Consider the following 17,220-nt stretch of genomic DNA (forward strand, 5'->3'; position numbering starts at 1 on the left):
CGTCTATATATAATTGTAGACGTATTTACGTATACATATATTTATATATTAAAATATATATTTAGATTGCTCAGAAGCCTTAGGAGCATAACTGACGTATATACACATTAATGATTGTTAGGGTGGGGAAAAAAAAAATATTTTGTTGATTACGTATACGCACAGTTGGTCGGCTAATTGAAGCAGCTGCTGATGGGTAACGCCTCCGCCCGTTCACTTATTTTTCTTTTACTCATTCTTCTTGCTTTCTTCCCCCCCCCTCTCTCTTCTCTCTCTCCCTCTTGAGCGTCTCCTTTATTTGTGCCCTGTAATTCTTGTCCAAATTGCTCACTTGGCTTCTACATTGACTTTTTTGTTCCCTTTGCAGTTACTTAAATGTAATAAAACACAAGTGCAATTAAACAGTTGACACACCCACACACACACCAAGGAGGATGGGGTAGGCGGCCTGGGGTTGATGGACCACGTTGAAGCTAAATGCAAGTGACGCCTTGTTAAATGGCCGTCGGAATAAAGGAGCTAAAAACAGAAGGAAAATAAAGTCGAACAGTGTGGAAAATTTTTGTATTTCCGATAAATTGAATAAGTGTATTTAAAAATTGATTAAGAAAAGGTTCAATTAATTAACAAACTAAATGAACTATGTATGTAATTTCTTGTCTTTTCTTTTTATTTCTTAAATGAACTTGAAATTGCGATAGTTTTTTTTTAGTCTTTATTGCTAGGGGCCTTCAAAGACCACTTTAATGGAATGGCCACACGAATCTGAAATAAAAAATCAAAACTCAATAAAATGTTTGCGACTTTTAGGTGGTAAAAATACTTTTTTACAGTGTCCTTGACCTGTCGCATAGACAAATTCTATATCTGATTAGGAATATTTCAATAAATTCGTCTACTAACTATTCACAATGAACTTCTAATAGGTCTAACAATTCTAATATAAATTTATTCTAAATTTTTTAAATATAAATATAACACATTTTCTGTTTTTTGTTGGTGTTAGCTTTTTTTTAGCATCTTAGCTCTGCTCTTTTCTTCTCTCACAGTGTCTATGCAGTTTATCTTCATTCATTTTCACAGCCAAGTCGTAAATTTTAAATGCCTTTTTATAGGTCATTGTTGCTGCTGACATAGAAGGAGAGAAAGGGAGAGAGCGAGAGCCCAAAAGAAACGACCAAGAACAAGAAACTTTCGAACTGAATTGAACTTTTTTTCCGTCTTTTTTTTCGTTTTGTTTTTTTTTTTTTTGAACTACAAAACTCTGGGAAAATTCGCTTTTGAAACGGGCTAGAGGAAATTTATGCGCTTGACTGAGCGGCGTCTGTCGGTCAGTAACAGAAACAGCAGCAGCAGCGAAATGGCGCCAAAGTTCAAAGAGCCTGACCCCCGAACAAAAGGTTGCACGTGCAGTGTGCACTTGCCCAATGAAAGGGGCAGCGAGGTGCGGTCATAGGTAGTAAGGGGTTTGGCCACTAAGTGGCTCCACCCCGTTGCTCCTGTTGTTGTGCGTCTAGTGCAAGGACCAACATGATTGAGTTTTGCTTGTGCATTCAATTTTATTGCAAATTGTTTGCAACAGTTTTTTGCTCTTCTTCTCTCTCTCTCTCTTTCAATTTTTTGGGCCATGCAAAACATTTTGTGACAAACACAAAAAAAAAAACAACAACAACAAACTAGCCATCAACTAAAAACCCCAAAAAGAAAATAGAAATAAAAAGGAAATGTTGCTGCAGTGCAGAGCCAAAGCTTTTGGCCAAGGTTCACTTTGTTTAAGAGGGTTTTTGCGCCCTGCCCTAAACTAAAACCTAGTGTATGCGATAAATATATATATGTTACGTATACGTTATTTTTCGACAAGGGGCAGCAAAAGGTCTTTTAGTTTCACAGTGGCTCAATTTGGCGCAACTAACGAAACCTGCTTCATTACAAATTTTAGCTTAAAAAAAGAAATCGACCAATTCTTAACTATCTTATGGAGGTTCTAGGAAGATTTCTTATGTCTAACTATTCACTGCTTTTATTATCCTCTCTTATGTTATATAGAAAACCTTTTCTATTTGCTTAAGTAGTATGATCGTCTAGATTTGCTTAAAAGGTGCTGCATATATTAACATGAAGCTTAAACGCAAAGTTTTGTTGAATGGTTCTAACTAAGAGACCAGTTTATATAAAGACCAATAGATGAATTCTGGGCAAGGGTATTAATATTGAGAAGCGCTTTTATTCTTGTAGAAATATTTACGCTTACACCAGTAAATAATGGCCACGCATTTCATGCGAACTTAATTAATCTTTAACTTCATCCTTTTAGGGTTTTTTTTTTTTAACCAGCTTTCAATTAAGAAATTCCATAAGAAAATTCAAATCTCTTACCTCATTTTATATTCCATTTCCTAACTAGGCCCCTCGTTTTCCCTCGCTCTCTTTGGCAAACAAAATCATAGACATTTGTTTTACACATATCAGAAAATCAGACAACTCGAGAACGAGGAGAAAGCCGGCAAAATGTTTCATTTAGATTTATTGTTTCACAAATTTTATACCTTAACACATACATATACACACACATACTTGTAAGTCTATATATGTACATACATATAAACATTTTCCTCACAAACACTCACACTTGTTTGTGGACGACGACTACGAAGACGTCGGCAACTATGGCGATGGGAAAATGTATTACAATTAATTTGGCACACACGGCGTATGTGGAATATTATTTTCGTCGTCTGCAATTGAGTAAATCCGTGGCAATTGGCAATTATACAAAAAAAAAAAAAACTAACAAAGAAAACAAAAAATGAGAACTGCAAAAAATAAAAATAAAAAGAGAAACGACAACTGCAAAATTGTTGCCATGGCCAGACTAGGCCGCCCATTGAAAACGTTTGATTGATGAAACCAACTGAGCGACGACCTCAAACGATGTGGCAGGAATACCGAGCATTCGAGTATATATGTAAAATGATTCATCTCCTAAGTAGCTTGGCTGCTGATAGATACAAGCAGAACGCAGGGTGGCGCACAGATAGCTCAGGTCAAAGGTCATGTGCTCTTAAAAATAAAAGTGTAACATTTACATTTTCTGTTGCAAAATGTTTCATAGTCAAAATAATAAATGGAATGCCATTTGAATAACTGTCAAACCAAAAGGCAACACAACAATCTACACTGAGGCAAATACGAAAATAATAAATAATACTAAGTAAAACTTTTTGCATATGCTTCGTTTAGTACTGTACATACCTACTTATTGGCATTATGGTCATTTCATCAGATTCCTTGTTTTTAAAGCACATTAACCTATTTATAATAAATTTAATTTTTTCCTTGTTGAACTCATCTGTTCTAAGGGTAAGTCTACTTTACTAGGCTTTGTTTTTAAACTTGTAAAGGTAAACACTAAACACACTTTATAGTTATTGTTATGCTTTAATGATAAAATAATAATAATATATTTAAAAATCAAAAAATTTATGTTATAGTGCTTTTAATCCATATTGAAAAATTTATAGATTTTTTTAAGTATTTCAAAAATTGACTTAATTAGAGCTTCATGAAATTAATGGATAATTGCAATACTTTTTTATTCATTGGCATTTATAGTCTAATAAATTGAATTATAAATTTATAACCATTAAAATGAGATATTCTTTCCGAAAATGGGTTAAAATTTGTCAAAATTACAAATTACCCCAAAAATAACGAGTTTTTGTGAATTTTTTAAAAATGATCTCTTAGAATTTTATTTTCTTTATAAATAAACAATGAATTTGTTTTGATAGCACCCAAAAAGGGTGTGTCCGATAGCTTCTGCTGATCCTATAGCTAAGCCGGCTAATTGTATTACAGTTCTTTCAAAAGATTTTCTTTATATTTGATGCTTCAAATGGGATTTTTTATATATCTTAAGTTGTGGAATGTAAAAATTTATGTGGTAAATTCATTCACTCTTATTTTTTAATTGGTATAAGGCTTATTAAATTATTTTCAGTTATGGCTCTTAAACTAATTTTAGTAAGTTCATTAAAAAGGAACTCTTAAATATGAAAATGAAAGCCTGGAATACACAAATATTCGTACAATTTTAGTTGAACCATAGAAAAATACAATAAAATTTTAAAATGATTTCTTGATTTGATAGAATTATGGATTAACTAAATGAAGAATGATGTCTAGTAAAGTAGACTTTCCTTAAGAACAGATTAATTATTATAAAGAGGATAATTTATAACATTCTACAAAAAATAATATAATTATTATTATTCAAAATCAGCTACAAGTTAGCTTAATTTTACTTCTTAAACGTGTGTATTTATCCAAATGGCTCTACAGTTGTAACGGTGAAATGACAGTAAAAACAACATTAGCCCGTCTCACATTCACCCACTCACACCCACACACATGAACATTCATTCAATCAGGTGTCACAACAACATGGCGCACGCTTAAACGTTAAAATCCTCGTGATACAAAATAAAATATTGAGAGAAAAAGAAAAAACAACAAAAAGAAAACAGAGAAAAAATCCTACAAACTTCAAACGTTTCAATTCATTTTTGTTGTTCGTTTCGTTTATTTATACAAAATTAGTTTATGCCGCAACAACAATACGAGAACCACAAGAACAACAAGGAAACCCATTTGCAGACACTTAAAAAGCGCTTTCAGCGGTTGCTTTTCTTAGCGTTTATTATTTTAATAATTCTCGATGTGTTTTGTTTTTGGTTTTGTAGTTTTTTCCAAATTATTCTTCCCCTTTCTTTTTGTTTGCCCGATTTCGATCTTTGACGTACACACAACACACACAGACAGAGAAACAGACACACGCAAAGGAGCAGCCAGTCTGGCCCAGCAGCTGCAATGAGAGCAAATGAAATAGACCAGAGGGCCAGACCAAACATTGCACATAACAAATTTTGAATACCCTTACAAATTATTTCATATAAGTATCTTTGAACTGCATTTCGAAAACTTTGATTAAGATTTTTAAAAAGCATTTGTAAGAAAAACAGAAAGTAAATAAGCAACAGCAAAAATGTTGTACTAATTCGAAATGAATAAAAAGATCCACTGATTTAATAAAAGTCAAATTTTATAAATTCCAATCCAGCTAAAGTTACATTACACTACATTGAATATAACCATTCGAATTAAAATTAAAAACAGATTATTGCTTTGATTAAGATGTCTTCTTTTTTCATTATACCCAAAAATACAAAAGTATAAATATTTCTAATTGTTAGATGCATAACCCATTTACTTGTTTATAATTATTTAACTTTATACAGACATATGTGTGAGTGTGTGTGAGTGTATGTGATTGTTATTAATTGCAATAAATGAATAAAACGAGCGAAAGACAGATAGAGGAGCAGAAAATAGAAAAAAATACTAAAGTAGGCGTTGTAAAACAAACCCACACTTGATTTTCTCTTATAAAAACTTTTCCTAGGATCAATTTAGATAAACAATTGTTTTGGCCATAAAAACGTTAACCGGCCGTTATAATAATTTTAAATGTATGATGTTTTTTTTTTTTACTTATTTGGAATTCAAGAAACATTTTGTATTTTAACAATAATAGAATAAACCTTAAGAACATTTACACCTTGTATTGGTAAATTTTTCATCTTAAATTCTTACTAACTAAATTGACAATGTCTCAAATCTTCAATTTCCTCACCATCCAATGTTTTCATTTGACATTCGCAAAGAAATTGCACAATTTTTCGCTCGGCACTGCGTTTTTCTGTTGGACTCAGTCCGTCGAGTAGTAATTTTGATTTTGATAAAAAACTATTGGCACACGTTGGTATTTGTTGTTGTTGATTTTGTTGTTGCTCTAATTCTAATTGATTCTGCATCTCTTTGGTTTGTTGTAAAACTGTTTCCATATTGGCTATTACAGTTGTTAGAATTTGACTGGAAGAGCAACTTATTTCACTTTCTTCGCGCTGGGGCTCGGCAATAATTGAATTATATATACTCGTTGTACAGGGTATATCCATTGTAGTTGTTGTCACAACAGAAACCTCACTTTGATTAAGTATCAAATCTGAAGCGGAAAGTACCTCAATTTCCTCCACATCCCCATCTTCAAACTCCTCGTCATTCTCTTCATGAAGCAATATATCATTATCTGTACTATAATTATATTCATTACTTGTTTGAGTCGTTTCCAAATTTTTGACTTTGGGAGGTCGACCGCGTTTCTTGATATTTTCTAAAACCAATGGAACACCTTTACGAAAATGCCGATCTAAGAAGAGTAAATCATTGAAATGTCTCCAGGTTATGGGCACATTTTGGTTAATTTGTTGATTTCTGTATTCTCTGGCAAAACGATCTCTCAGCTTTTTCCAGCGATTATAGCAAAGTTCTTCTAAACATAAATAGAGAATGAAATATTTAGATAATAGTTAATTAAATATATTATTTTTTTTTTATTGTGTACTCACCTGATACATTTAAGCTCTCGGATATTTCATGCCAGGCCTCATTTTTGGCTGATAAATTTTTTGATACACGTATCTGATGTCTATCATATAACACTGGATGCATTTTCACCAATTCAATTAGTTGTTGGTTTAACAGATCCTCTTGTAAATCATCTTCTGAACCATCATCCTTATCTGCATGAAGTTCTTCTGGTTTTGATTTCTTTTCAATTGGTTTTGTACTTAATCTTCTACGTTTTTCCTTTGGTTGGTATATTAGTTTATCAAGATTTTCATTTTTATTCAAACCATGCTTATAGTGATCCTTAAGGAATAACAGATGTGGAAATATATCCCAATTTGTCGGTTCTTCGGGATTCTCTTGAAGGCGCCGAAATTCTTTGCCAAAACGATCTCGTAGGCTTTTCCAGCGTGTTATACAGGCGCGTTCTGAAAATATACCCAACATTTTCTCTTAAATTATTTGTTATGTATTTTTTAGGTGATTTTTAATCCGAGTTTAATCCGAGTTGACTCAGGTCAAGGTAATATGGCGAAATCAAAACTGGGAACAACCGCAAATTGGCATTTACCTGACGCTTTTAGTTTCTGTGATATTTTCTTCCACGCTTCATCTTTAAGTACCATATTTTTAGCAGTTCTTGCACTATCCTTGTCATAAAGTATAGAGAAGGTTTCAATTAATTTAATTAATTGTAAATCATCCATTGCAAAAACTAAAAAATATTATTTACACTCTTAATTAGAGATGGTCAAATGTGTTTTTAGAGATGAGAAAAACACATAAGGAAGACTAGAACTCGACTATTAGTCACAGTGAAGTGAGGAGTCACAAGATATCAGTCAGAAATTTTGTTTCTTAATTAATATAAAAAATTAAACAGTTGGTATAGGAATTCAAGCAATTAGTTATTCTAAAAACATAAACCTTCGTTTTAAAATAAATAAATAAAAAAAAACTAGCTAGAACTTATCGATAGCCTCTAAACAATTATTACTATCGACGGTACACCGATAATTTTATAGCTACAATTGCAGCACTACTGGTTAAACTGATTTGTATCCAAAAGTGAAATTTAAAATGTTTACAAGCATTTAAAATTATAAATGCAACTGCAATCGATACTAGCATTCGGTAAAGAACGTTAGTTAATGTTATTATACTTCTACGATTGGCCTATTAAAGGAAAAACCAATTTGTCTGTGTGTCCGCGTGTGTGTATGTGTATGGGAATTTGTGACCAAAAAAGCCGACATTAGCCAACAGCAGCAGCAAAAAAGAAGAAAAACACAGTTGCGCCCATTTGTGTTGTTGCTGTTGTTGATTCATTAAAAACGCTGCAGTCGCCCCCGCTCCCTCCGACCCACTCTTTGCTTATTTGCTGCTATCGCCTCTCTTTATCTCTCTCTCTCTCTCACACCTCTCCACTTAAAGAAGAAAAACAGTACCCGAGTTTTTGGAGAACGCTAAAGAAGGCAACGTCATAAAAAATCAAAGAAAGAGCAAATAAATTTGTCATCAATAAGCGAAAATTTTATAAAAATCAAATATTCACAATGATCTTGCTCGAAATCAATAATCGCATCATCGAGGAGACCCTCTTGCTTAAATATCGCAATGCTCAGGCCGGGTAAGTAATAATTAAATGTGACCTTATTTTTTTTGGTTTCTTTTTATCTCTAATTCCTTTTGGTATTCGATGAACCTCGTGTTATCAGCAATTTTTTTCCACACAACCGTTCGGTTTATCAGCTCCCTCTAAAAAATGAATTTTATTTTGTACACTCATAGTTTTCCCCCGCCCGCACGTTTTCCACCACCCGCAACGTATTTGTTAATTCATTTTATCGCATCGTTTTGTGCATAATCCATTTGGGAACTGACTCATCATCATGCTTGGCGGCGACTCCCATGTAAGAAAAGGTTGGAGGTCAGCATTGGACATTGTGCACAATTACTGTACTTTTAAAAATTAACTGAACTAAACAGTTATCCTATCTTGAATGGACCAAAACTGTTCTACGAAACATAAAAAACTGTGTAACAGTAGCATTTACTTTGAAATAAGTTCGTTACCCGAACGGCAACATCCTTATTCTCTAATAACAATACTTGAAGAGTCCTAAAAAGCACTTAACTAACTGTTATACGGAGCCAAAGTGGCATATTTAGTTTCCATTCTTACAATTTGTGTCTCAAATGCTCCGAAATAAACTTGAGATCCGAACGGCATCCTGTTTAATCCTTCATATTAAAACAGATGACTTATGTTTGTGTACAATCCCCTCGAATCTTTTAACAAACCCTTTAGCGACTGTTATACGGAAGCCAAAGTGGCATATTTAGTTTCCATTCTTACCATTTGTGTCTCAAATGCTCCGAAATTAAGTTAAGATCCGAACGGCATCCTGTTTAATCCTTCATATTAAAACAGATGACTTATGTTTGTGTACAATCCCCTCAAATGTTTTAACAAACCCTTTAGCGACTGTTATACGGAGCCAAAGTGGCATATTTAGTTTCCATTCTTACAATTTGTGTCTCAAATGCTCCGAAATTAAGTTAAGATCCGAACGGCATCCTGTTTAATCCTTCATATTAAAACAGATGACTTATGTTTGTGTACAATCCCCTTCGAATGTTTTAACAAAACCTTTAGCGACTGTTATACGGAGCCAAAGTGGCATATTTAGTTTCCATTCTTACAATTTGTGTCTCAAATGCTCCGAAATTAAGTTAAGATCCGAACGGCATCCTGTTTAATCCTTCATATTAAAACAGATGACTTATGTTTGTGTACAATCCTTGAATTTTTACAACCCCTCAAATATTTTAACAAACCTTTTAGCGACTGTTATACGGAGCCAAAGTGGCATATTTAGTTTCCATTCTTACAATTTGTGTCTCAAATGCTCCGAAATTAAATTAAGATCCGAACGGCATCCTGTTTAATCTTTCATATTAAAACAGATGACTTATGTTTGTGTACAGAATATATTTTTTGCTTTGCTATCAAGAAATCGTCATTTAAAATACAAATACGAGCCCGCAAACCAGATCATAATAAAACTCTTTTCTGCTACCTACTGTTTACATTTATATATGTATTTATAACGATAAGATAGATGTATTTGTTTGCTTAGCTATGCAAACAAACAAAGTACTGCCCTATTTTCTATAATACTTATAAAGATACATCATATAGATACATATACATACATATAATGATATATATATGAAATGACCAAATTTGATTTTACCTTTCTAGGCTTAAAACAGAATCGATAGATATACGAATAGCAGACTTTGATGGTGTTCTTTATCACATTTCTAATGTGAACGGCGATAAAACGAAAGTTCGGGTAAGCTTTTTGCTCGATAAGAATATAAATAAAAATGAGCTGAAAATAATATAAACTTGTGTTTTAATTTTTGGTATTTTTTATTATAGATCAGCATATCATTAAAGTTCTATAAGCAATTGCAAGAGCATGGTGCCGATGAACTGCTTAAACGTGAATACGGAAGTCTGTTAACAGACACAGAAGAAGGTATCTTTTGGTTAAGCTTTAGTTAACATACATATTTATCATTTTTATTTGTTGCATTCCAGGATATAATGTTTCTGTACTTATCAATCTGGAAGATATACCATCTGATTATGAGCAAATTGTTAAAAAGATTGGTTTATTAAAACGTAATTGTTTTGCCTCAGTATTTGAGAAATATTTCGACTTCCAAGAGCAAGGTGAAGAGGGTCAGAAAAGAGCCGTTATCAATTATCGCAACGATGAAACACTGTTAGTAAATAAATTTACAGAAATGTATGCAATTGTCCTAACAAAAGAAATCTCTTTGATATTAGTTATGTCGAGGCCAAGCCCGATCGTGTCACTGTTGTCTTTAGTACTATTTTTCGAGACGAAGATGATGTGATCATTGGCAAAGTATTTATGCAGGAATTGAGAGAGGGACGCCGTGCCTCGCATACAGCGCCACAAGTGCTCTTCTCGCATCGCGAACCGCCGCTGGAATTGGCTAATACGGATGCCAGAGTGGGCGATAATATTGGTTATGTAACTTTTGGTAAGTTGAACAATGGATCCAAAGTTTCCGTTCTTTACATTAAAAAAAAAACAAACTAGTGTTTGTGTACAATCCCCTCGAATCTTTGAACAAACCCTTAAGCGACTGTTATACGGAGCCAAAGTGGCATATTTAGTTTCCATTTCCTTTCAATTTGTGTCTCAAATGCTCCGAAATGAACTTGACATTCGAACGGCATCCTGTTTAATCCTTCATATTAAAACAGATGACTTATGTTTGTGTACAATCCCCTTAAATATTTTAACAAACCCTTAAGCGACTGTTATACGGAGCCAAAGTGGCATACATATTTAGTTTCCATTCTTACAATTTGTGTCTCAAATGCTCCGAAATGAACTTGAGATCCGAACGGCATCCTGTTTAATCCTTCATATTAAAACAGATGACTTATGTTTGTGTACAATCCCCTAAAATGTTTTAACAAACCCTTTAGCGACTGTTATACGGAGCCAAAGTGGCATATTTAGTTTCCATTCTTACAATTTGTGTCTCAAATGCTCCGAAATTAAGTTAAGATCCGAACGGCATCCTGTTTAATCCTTCATATTAAAACAGATGACTTATGTTTGTGTACAACCCCTTCAAATGTTTTAACAAACCCTTTAGCGACTGTTATATGGAGCCAAAGTGGCATATTTAGTTTCCATTCTTACAATTTGTGTCTCAAATGCTCCGAAATTAAGTTAAGATCCGAACGGCATCCTGTTTAATCCTTCATATTAAAACAGATGACTTATGTTTGTGTACAACCCCTTCAAATGTTTTAACAAACCCTTTAGCGACTGTTATATGGAGCCAAAGTGGCATATTTAGTTTCCATTCTTACAATTTGTGTCTCAAATGCTCCGAAATTAAATTAAGATCCGAACGGCATCCTGTTTAATCCTTCATATTAAAACAGATGACTTATGTTTGTGTACAATCCCCTAAAATGTTTTAACAAACCCTTTAGCGACTGTTATACGGAGCCAAAGTGGCATATTTAGTTTCCATTCTTACAATTTGTGTCTCAAATGCTCCGAAATTAAGTTAAGATCCGAACGGCATCCTGTTTAATCCTTCATATTAAAACAGATGACTTATGTTTGTGTACAACCCCTTAAATGTTTTAACAAACCCTTTAGCGACTGTTATACGGAGCCAAAGTGGCATATTTAGTTTCCATTCTTACAATTTGTGTCTCAAATGCTCCGAAATTAAGTTAAGATCCGAACGGCATCCTGTTTAATCCTTCATATTAAAACAGATGACTTATGTTTGTGTACAACCCCTTCAAATGTTTTAACAAACCCTTTAGCGACTGTTATATGGAGCCAAAGTGGCATATTTAGTTTCCATTCTTACAATTTGTGTCTCAAATGCTCCGAAATTAAGTTAAGATCCGAACGGCATCCTGTTTAATCCTTCATATTAAAACAGATGACTTATGTTTGTGTACAACCCCTTCAAATGTTTTAACAAACCCTTTAGCGACTGTTATATGGAGCCAAAGTGGCATATTTAGTTTCCATTCTTACAATTTGTGTCTCAAATGCTCCGAAATGAACTTGAGATCCGAACGGCATCCTGTTTAATCCTTCATATTAAAACAGATGACTTATGTTTGTGTACAATCCCCTAAAATGATTTAACAAACCCTTTAGCGACTGTTATACGGAGCCAAAGTGGCATATTTAGTTTCCATTCTTACAATTTGTGTCTCAAATGCTCCGAAATTAAGTTAAGACCCCAAACCCCCCTTTTTAAACCCTCTTATTAAAAAAAAAAAATTTTTTTTTTAAAAAACCCCAAAAAAAATTTAAAAAACTTTAATAATTTTTTTTATTCTTACAATTTGTGTCTCAAATGCTCCGAAATGAACTTGAGATCCGAACGGCATCCTGTTTAATCCTTCATATTAAAACAGATGACTTATGTTTGTGTACAACCCCTTCAAATGTTTTAACAAACCCTTTAGCGACTGTTATACGGAGCCAAAGTGGCATATTTAGTTTCCATTCTTACAATTTGTGTCTCAAATGCTCCGAAATTAAGTTAAGATCCGAACGGCATCCTGTTTAATCCTTCATATTAAAACAGATGACTTATGTTTGTGTACAACCCCCTCAAATCTTTTAACAAACCCTTTAGCGACTGTTATACGGAGCCAAAGTGGCATATTTAGTTTCCATTCTTACAATTTGTGTCTCAAATGCTCCGAAATTAAGTTAAGATCCGAACGGCATCCTGTTTAATCCTTCATATTAAAACAGATGACTTATGTTTGTGTACAATCCCCTTAAAATGATTTAACAAACCCTTTAGCGACTGTTATACGGAGCCAAAGTGGCATATTTAGTTTCCATTCTTACAATTTGTGTCTCAAATGCTCCGAAATTAAGTTAAGATCCGAACGGCATCCTGTTTAATCCTTCATATTAAAACAGATGACTTATGTTTGTGTACAATCCCCTTAAAATGTTTTAACAAACCCTTTAGCGACTGTTATACGGAGCCAAAGTGGCATATTTAGTTTCCATTCTTACAATTTGTGTCTCAAATGCTCCGAAATTAAGTTAAGATCCGAACGGCATCCTATTTAATCCTTCATATTAAAACAGATGACTTATGTTTGTGTACAACCCCTTCAAATGTTTCAACAAACCCTTTAGCGACTGTTATATGGAGCCAAAGTGGCATATTTAGTTTCCATTCTTACAATTTGTGTCTCAAATGCTCCGAAATGAACTTGAGATCCGAACGGCATCCTGTTTAATCCTTCATATTAAAACAGATGACTTATGTTTGTGTACAATCCCCTCAAATGTTTTAACAAACCCTTTAGCGACTGTTATACGGAGCCAAAGTTGCATATTTAGTTTCCATTCTTACAATTTGTGTCTCAAATGCTCCGAAATTAAGTTAAGATCCGAACGGCATCCTGTTTAATCCTTCATATTAAAACAGATGACTTATGTTTGTGTACAATCCCCTCGAATCTTTTAACAAACCCTTTAGCGACTGTTATACGGAGCCAAAGTGGCATATTTAGTTTCCATTCTTACAATTTGTGTCTCAAATGCTCCGAAATTAAGTTAAGATCCGAACGGCATCCTGTTTAATCCTTCATATTAAAACAGATGACTTATGTTTGTGTACAACCCCTTAAAATGTTTTAACAAACCCTTTGAGCGACTGTTATACGGAGCCAAAGTGGCATATTTAGTTTCCATTCTTACAATTTGTGTCTCAAATGCTCCGAAATTAAGTTAAGATCCGAACGGCATCCTGTTTAATCCTTCATATTAAAACAGATGACTTATGTTTGTGTACTGTGTGATTTATTTTTAAAATTTCTTATAGGGATCGCTCTTTTAAACTATTTTGTAACTTAACTAACTTTTGCACCATACCTTTATATATATTACAGTGCTCTTCCCACGACATACCAATAAAGAAACCAGGGATAATACCATCAATTTAATACAAATGTTCCGTGATTATTTGCATTACCACATCAAGGTATTTATCTATTGTATATCCAAGATTATTTCGAATTGTAATATTATTCTTTACGTTTTTAAACAGTGTTCAAAGGCCTATATTCATTCGCGTATGCGTGCAAAAACCTCAGATTTTCTTAAGGTGCTAAATCGTGCAAGGCCCGAACCCAAAAATACGGAGAAGAAAACTATAACGTAAGTGTTTAAATAATTATTTTGATTAAATAACATATTCTAAAAGTTAAATTTTGGATTGTTTATTGCAGGGGGAGAACATTTATACGCAAAGAATGATAGAATGTTATCGTTCAGTAAGTTTAGTTGTTTTTATATATAAAAGATATAAAAATATTGAAATTTGTGTAAACTGAAAAACAGAATTTTTGGCAAAAAGAAACATAACAAAGTATTCCAAAACAAATTATTGAAAATGAAACGTTAAGTCTAAAAATGTAAGCTCAGCTAAATCATACGAAATGAACAAAGAATTAATAGTTAAACAAGTGAATGGCAACAATTAAATTATTTGCATGTGTGTTTTGTGCATTGTCGAGTCACTAAATTTGTTACCAGAAACTACAACAACACCAACACAACATTGAACGTAAAAACAACAACAACAACATTTTTTAACCCAAAACTAAAACTTTTTTTAGAAAATAAATGTCATATTGAACAGAATACAAAATACATCTTGTTAAAAAAAAAAAAAAAAAATGCTGCCCTCATTATAAGAATTACAATAAATGTACTAAAGGAAAAAAATATCCCAAAAAAAAGAACGTCAGCCTATATGTGTAGAGAACGCATTAAAAAAAAAAATATATAAAGAAAAAACAAGCGAAACAATTTATAAAATTTATATTAAAAATAATACCATTAAAAGAACAAATAAACCTTTGATACTATCGACAACCGAAAATAATTCAAAACAAAAATTTAATAAAAAGAAAACAACAAAAATTACATGGCAATATGTTTATGACTTCTTTGTTTTTTTTCTTCTTCCATTTGAAAATGGAAACAGAGAATATGATTTCCAATGTTATACAGATGTGTGTCACCTATATCATGGTCGTCCTTCTATATAAAGTATATATCCGTACATTTTGGTTGAAAAATATATCTAATGTGGTCATAAGTAAGTATGGTTAGTATTGCACAGATAATTTAGTGGATTAATCCTTGAATGAAAGTATCAATTTTAAGTTTCTATTGAATTTGTTGTACGTAAAACAAACATATTTTCCAAGCGTCGTCATATACAAAATTAATTAAATACTAAAATTTTGTTATAAGGGTGACTCAAATATTTCTGGTATAACAGTTATAATACTTTTCTTAAGTATGCTTATGAATGCAGTGACTTTTTAATATCTAATATCAATTTCTATAAGGCAATATTTATGGGATACTATATAACAGTTTCATATAACAGTTAGTCTTAGAAATAGAAGTGAAGCCATATAACAGTTTGTAGTAATTATCTGTTTTAAATTTTAAATTTAACATTCTGTTTTCCATTCACACTCTCGACACTCGATTTCAAATTTATATAATCACTCTGAATGCGGGCACAGACTGCAATAAAATGACAGAGATTAAAAAACTGTTATACAATGGATGAATGTACATATATCAATTTATCTAATATAATTTGGTGATTTTATAACTACTTAACAGAAGTGCTACTTACAGTTTTTTTTTTGTTTGATTTGTGTTTGGATGAAGATTGGAATTATATTTTTGTAGATTTATTTGATATATACAAAGTAGTTGATGATTGGCAAATTGGTCCTTTAGGGATCAGAATTATCATATGCATCCGATTTGATATAAGTAAGTGCTGTGTGATATATATATACAATATTTGTAGATAGAAGAAAGAAGTGAGTGAATGAAAGAGTATAGAAAGGCTACAATCCCAACCCTCTGACTCCACCCATGTGGTTTGTGGTCAAAAAGGAATCGTTTATCATTTTGTATAATACATATGCGTGTGTAGAAAGGGAGCAACAGCAACAGGAGGAGGAGATAAAATAAAAGGGCTTGGCTTGCCATAGTCCATATATACATATATCTATGAGTGGGACACTTTTTTGTGGTATTTTTTTCATTAACTAACCTTTCTGCAAATCCATGTCATCCATTTCGGAATTTTTAATCAGTTGTAATTTCTCTCGAAACTTCTTAGTAATCTGTTTACGTTGATAGTCCGCTTCGATTTCCTGTTTAGTTCGAGGTATCCGAAATCTAATACAGCAACAGACCATAATCACTGCAATAAATCGTATAATTTTTCTATATTTTTTTTAAATTTCCTGTCAATTGCTTACTTATTCCCAAACAAATGCCTAGAATTGAGGCTATAATATGCCAATAACGAAAACTACCAACTGCTATCCGTTCCAGCCAAAAGAATTCCGTATCGTTAACCATTATGATTTTTCAAATGAAATTCCTTGAAGCCAAACGAAAAGCGTCCTGTCTGCTTGATGGTCGAACTTCGACTGAAACCAACATGCTTAGAGCTAAGCAAAGAAAATACCACACACCCTGTATAAATGTGAGGGAGTGGATGGAGGAGTAGTGGACCGCATCAACTTGTAAAATAACAAACAAAAGAATTTATGTAAAAACTTGAACGAACAGACGCATTAAGGACGCCAAAATACTCTTCGAAAGGTCTTTTTTTACATAACTTTTAAAAAATTGATACTTTCTATCTGTTTTCGAAATTTTTAAAGTTCTTGAGGTTCTTAAAAATCTTGACTTTGAGTCAACAAAACTTTAAAACAATTTTTATTACGAATTGAACGTGAAATATTTGACTAATTTGAACTAGCTTATTATTATCTTTAGTTTTTGGTTGTTTTCTAGATTGTTTTATGTGTATAATTTAGTAAATGGTTAAAATTTCTTTTAAATAATTTTTTGGTTTCTTTCAAAATATTTCAAGAAATTTTTCATAATATTTGGTAGATTTTTTGATGATGAAACTTTGTTACGACTTTAATTCTGCAAAAATATTATTTTTTATCTTTGACATAAATTTCCCAACTTTAGATGAACAATATTTTTCTATATCTTTTATTCGCACAATGGCAAAGTCTCTCGCATAGTTTTCATTACCAATATTACCTTTCCTTTTGTCATCTTTTCT

The 17,220-nt window shown here is 32.6% G+C and overlaps 3 protein-coding genes across 6 annotated transcripts; 1 reads left to right on the plus strand and 2 right to left on the minus strand.

The window, feature by feature from the left end:
* Positions 1-5,238: 5,238 nt before the first annotated feature.
* Positions 5,239-7,225, minus strand: LOC137572799 (uncharacterized). 3 transcript variants are annotated; one of them, XM_068284635.1, is made up of 4 exons: positions 7,202-7,225; positions 7,040-7,113; positions 6,468-6,896; positions 5,239-6,391 (listed from the first exon to the last, which is right to left on the minus strand). In XM_068284635.1, the coding sequence occupies exons 2-4, from the start codon at positions 7,092-7,094 to the stop codon at positions 5,652-5,654; spliced, it is 1,224 nt and encodes a 407-aa protein (XP_068140736.1). In that variant the 5' UTR covers positions 7,095-7,113; positions 7,202-7,225; the 3' UTR covers positions 5,239-5,651. The 3 variants fall into 3 exon arrangements, with proteins under 3 accessions (XP_068140736.1, XP_068140735.1, XP_068140734.1); XM_068284634.1 differs by having other exon boundaries at positions 5,239-6,388; positions 7,040-7,219; XM_068284633.1 differs by having other exon boundaries at positions 7,040-7,219.
* Positions 7,226-7,934: 709 nt separating this feature from the next.
* Arpc2 (Actin-related protein 2/3 complex, subunit 2) lies at positions 7,935-14,745 on the plus strand. Its single transcript, XM_068284382.1, has 8 exons — positions 7,935-8,098; positions 9,737-9,830; positions 9,920-10,019; positions 10,082-10,268; positions 10,334-10,554; positions 13,985-14,076; positions 14,143-14,252; positions 14,324-14,745. Exons 1-8 carry the CDS (start codon positions 8,025-8,027, stop codon positions 14,349-14,351), a joined length of 906 nt encoding a protein of 301 aa, XP_068140483.1. The 5' UTR covers positions 7,935-8,024; the 3' UTR covers positions 14,352-14,745.
* Positions 14,746-15,549: 804 nt separating this feature from the next.
* Positions 15,550-16,536, minus strand: LOC137573049 (transmembrane inner ear expressed protein). Of its 2 annotated transcripts, none has more exons than XM_068284892.1 (3): positions 16,394-16,536; positions 16,183-16,335; positions 15,550-15,638 (listed from the first exon to the last, which is right to left on the minus strand). In XM_068284892.1, exons 1-3 carry the CDS (start codon positions 16,494-16,496, stop codon positions 15,550-15,552), a joined length of 345 nt encoding a protein of 114 aa, XP_068140993.1. In that variant the 5' UTR covers positions 16,497-16,536. The 2 variants fall into 2 exon arrangements, with proteins under 2 accessions (XP_068140993.1, XP_068140994.1); XM_068284893.1 differs by lacking the exon at positions 15,550-15,638 and adding an exon at positions 15,763-15,903 and having other exon boundaries at positions 16,394-16,534.
* Between the last annotated feature and the right edge of the window lie 684 nt (positions 16,537-17,220).

Source organism: Drosophila tropicalis, unplaced genomic scaffold (assembly GCF_018151085.1).
Source record: "Drosophila tropicalis isolate 14030-0801.00 unplaced genomic scaffold, ASM1815108v1 contig_393, whole genome shotgun sequence".
NCBI classification, from domain to species: domain Eukaryota; kingdom Metazoa; phylum Arthropoda; class Insecta; order Diptera; family Drosophilidae; genus Drosophila; species Drosophila tropicalis.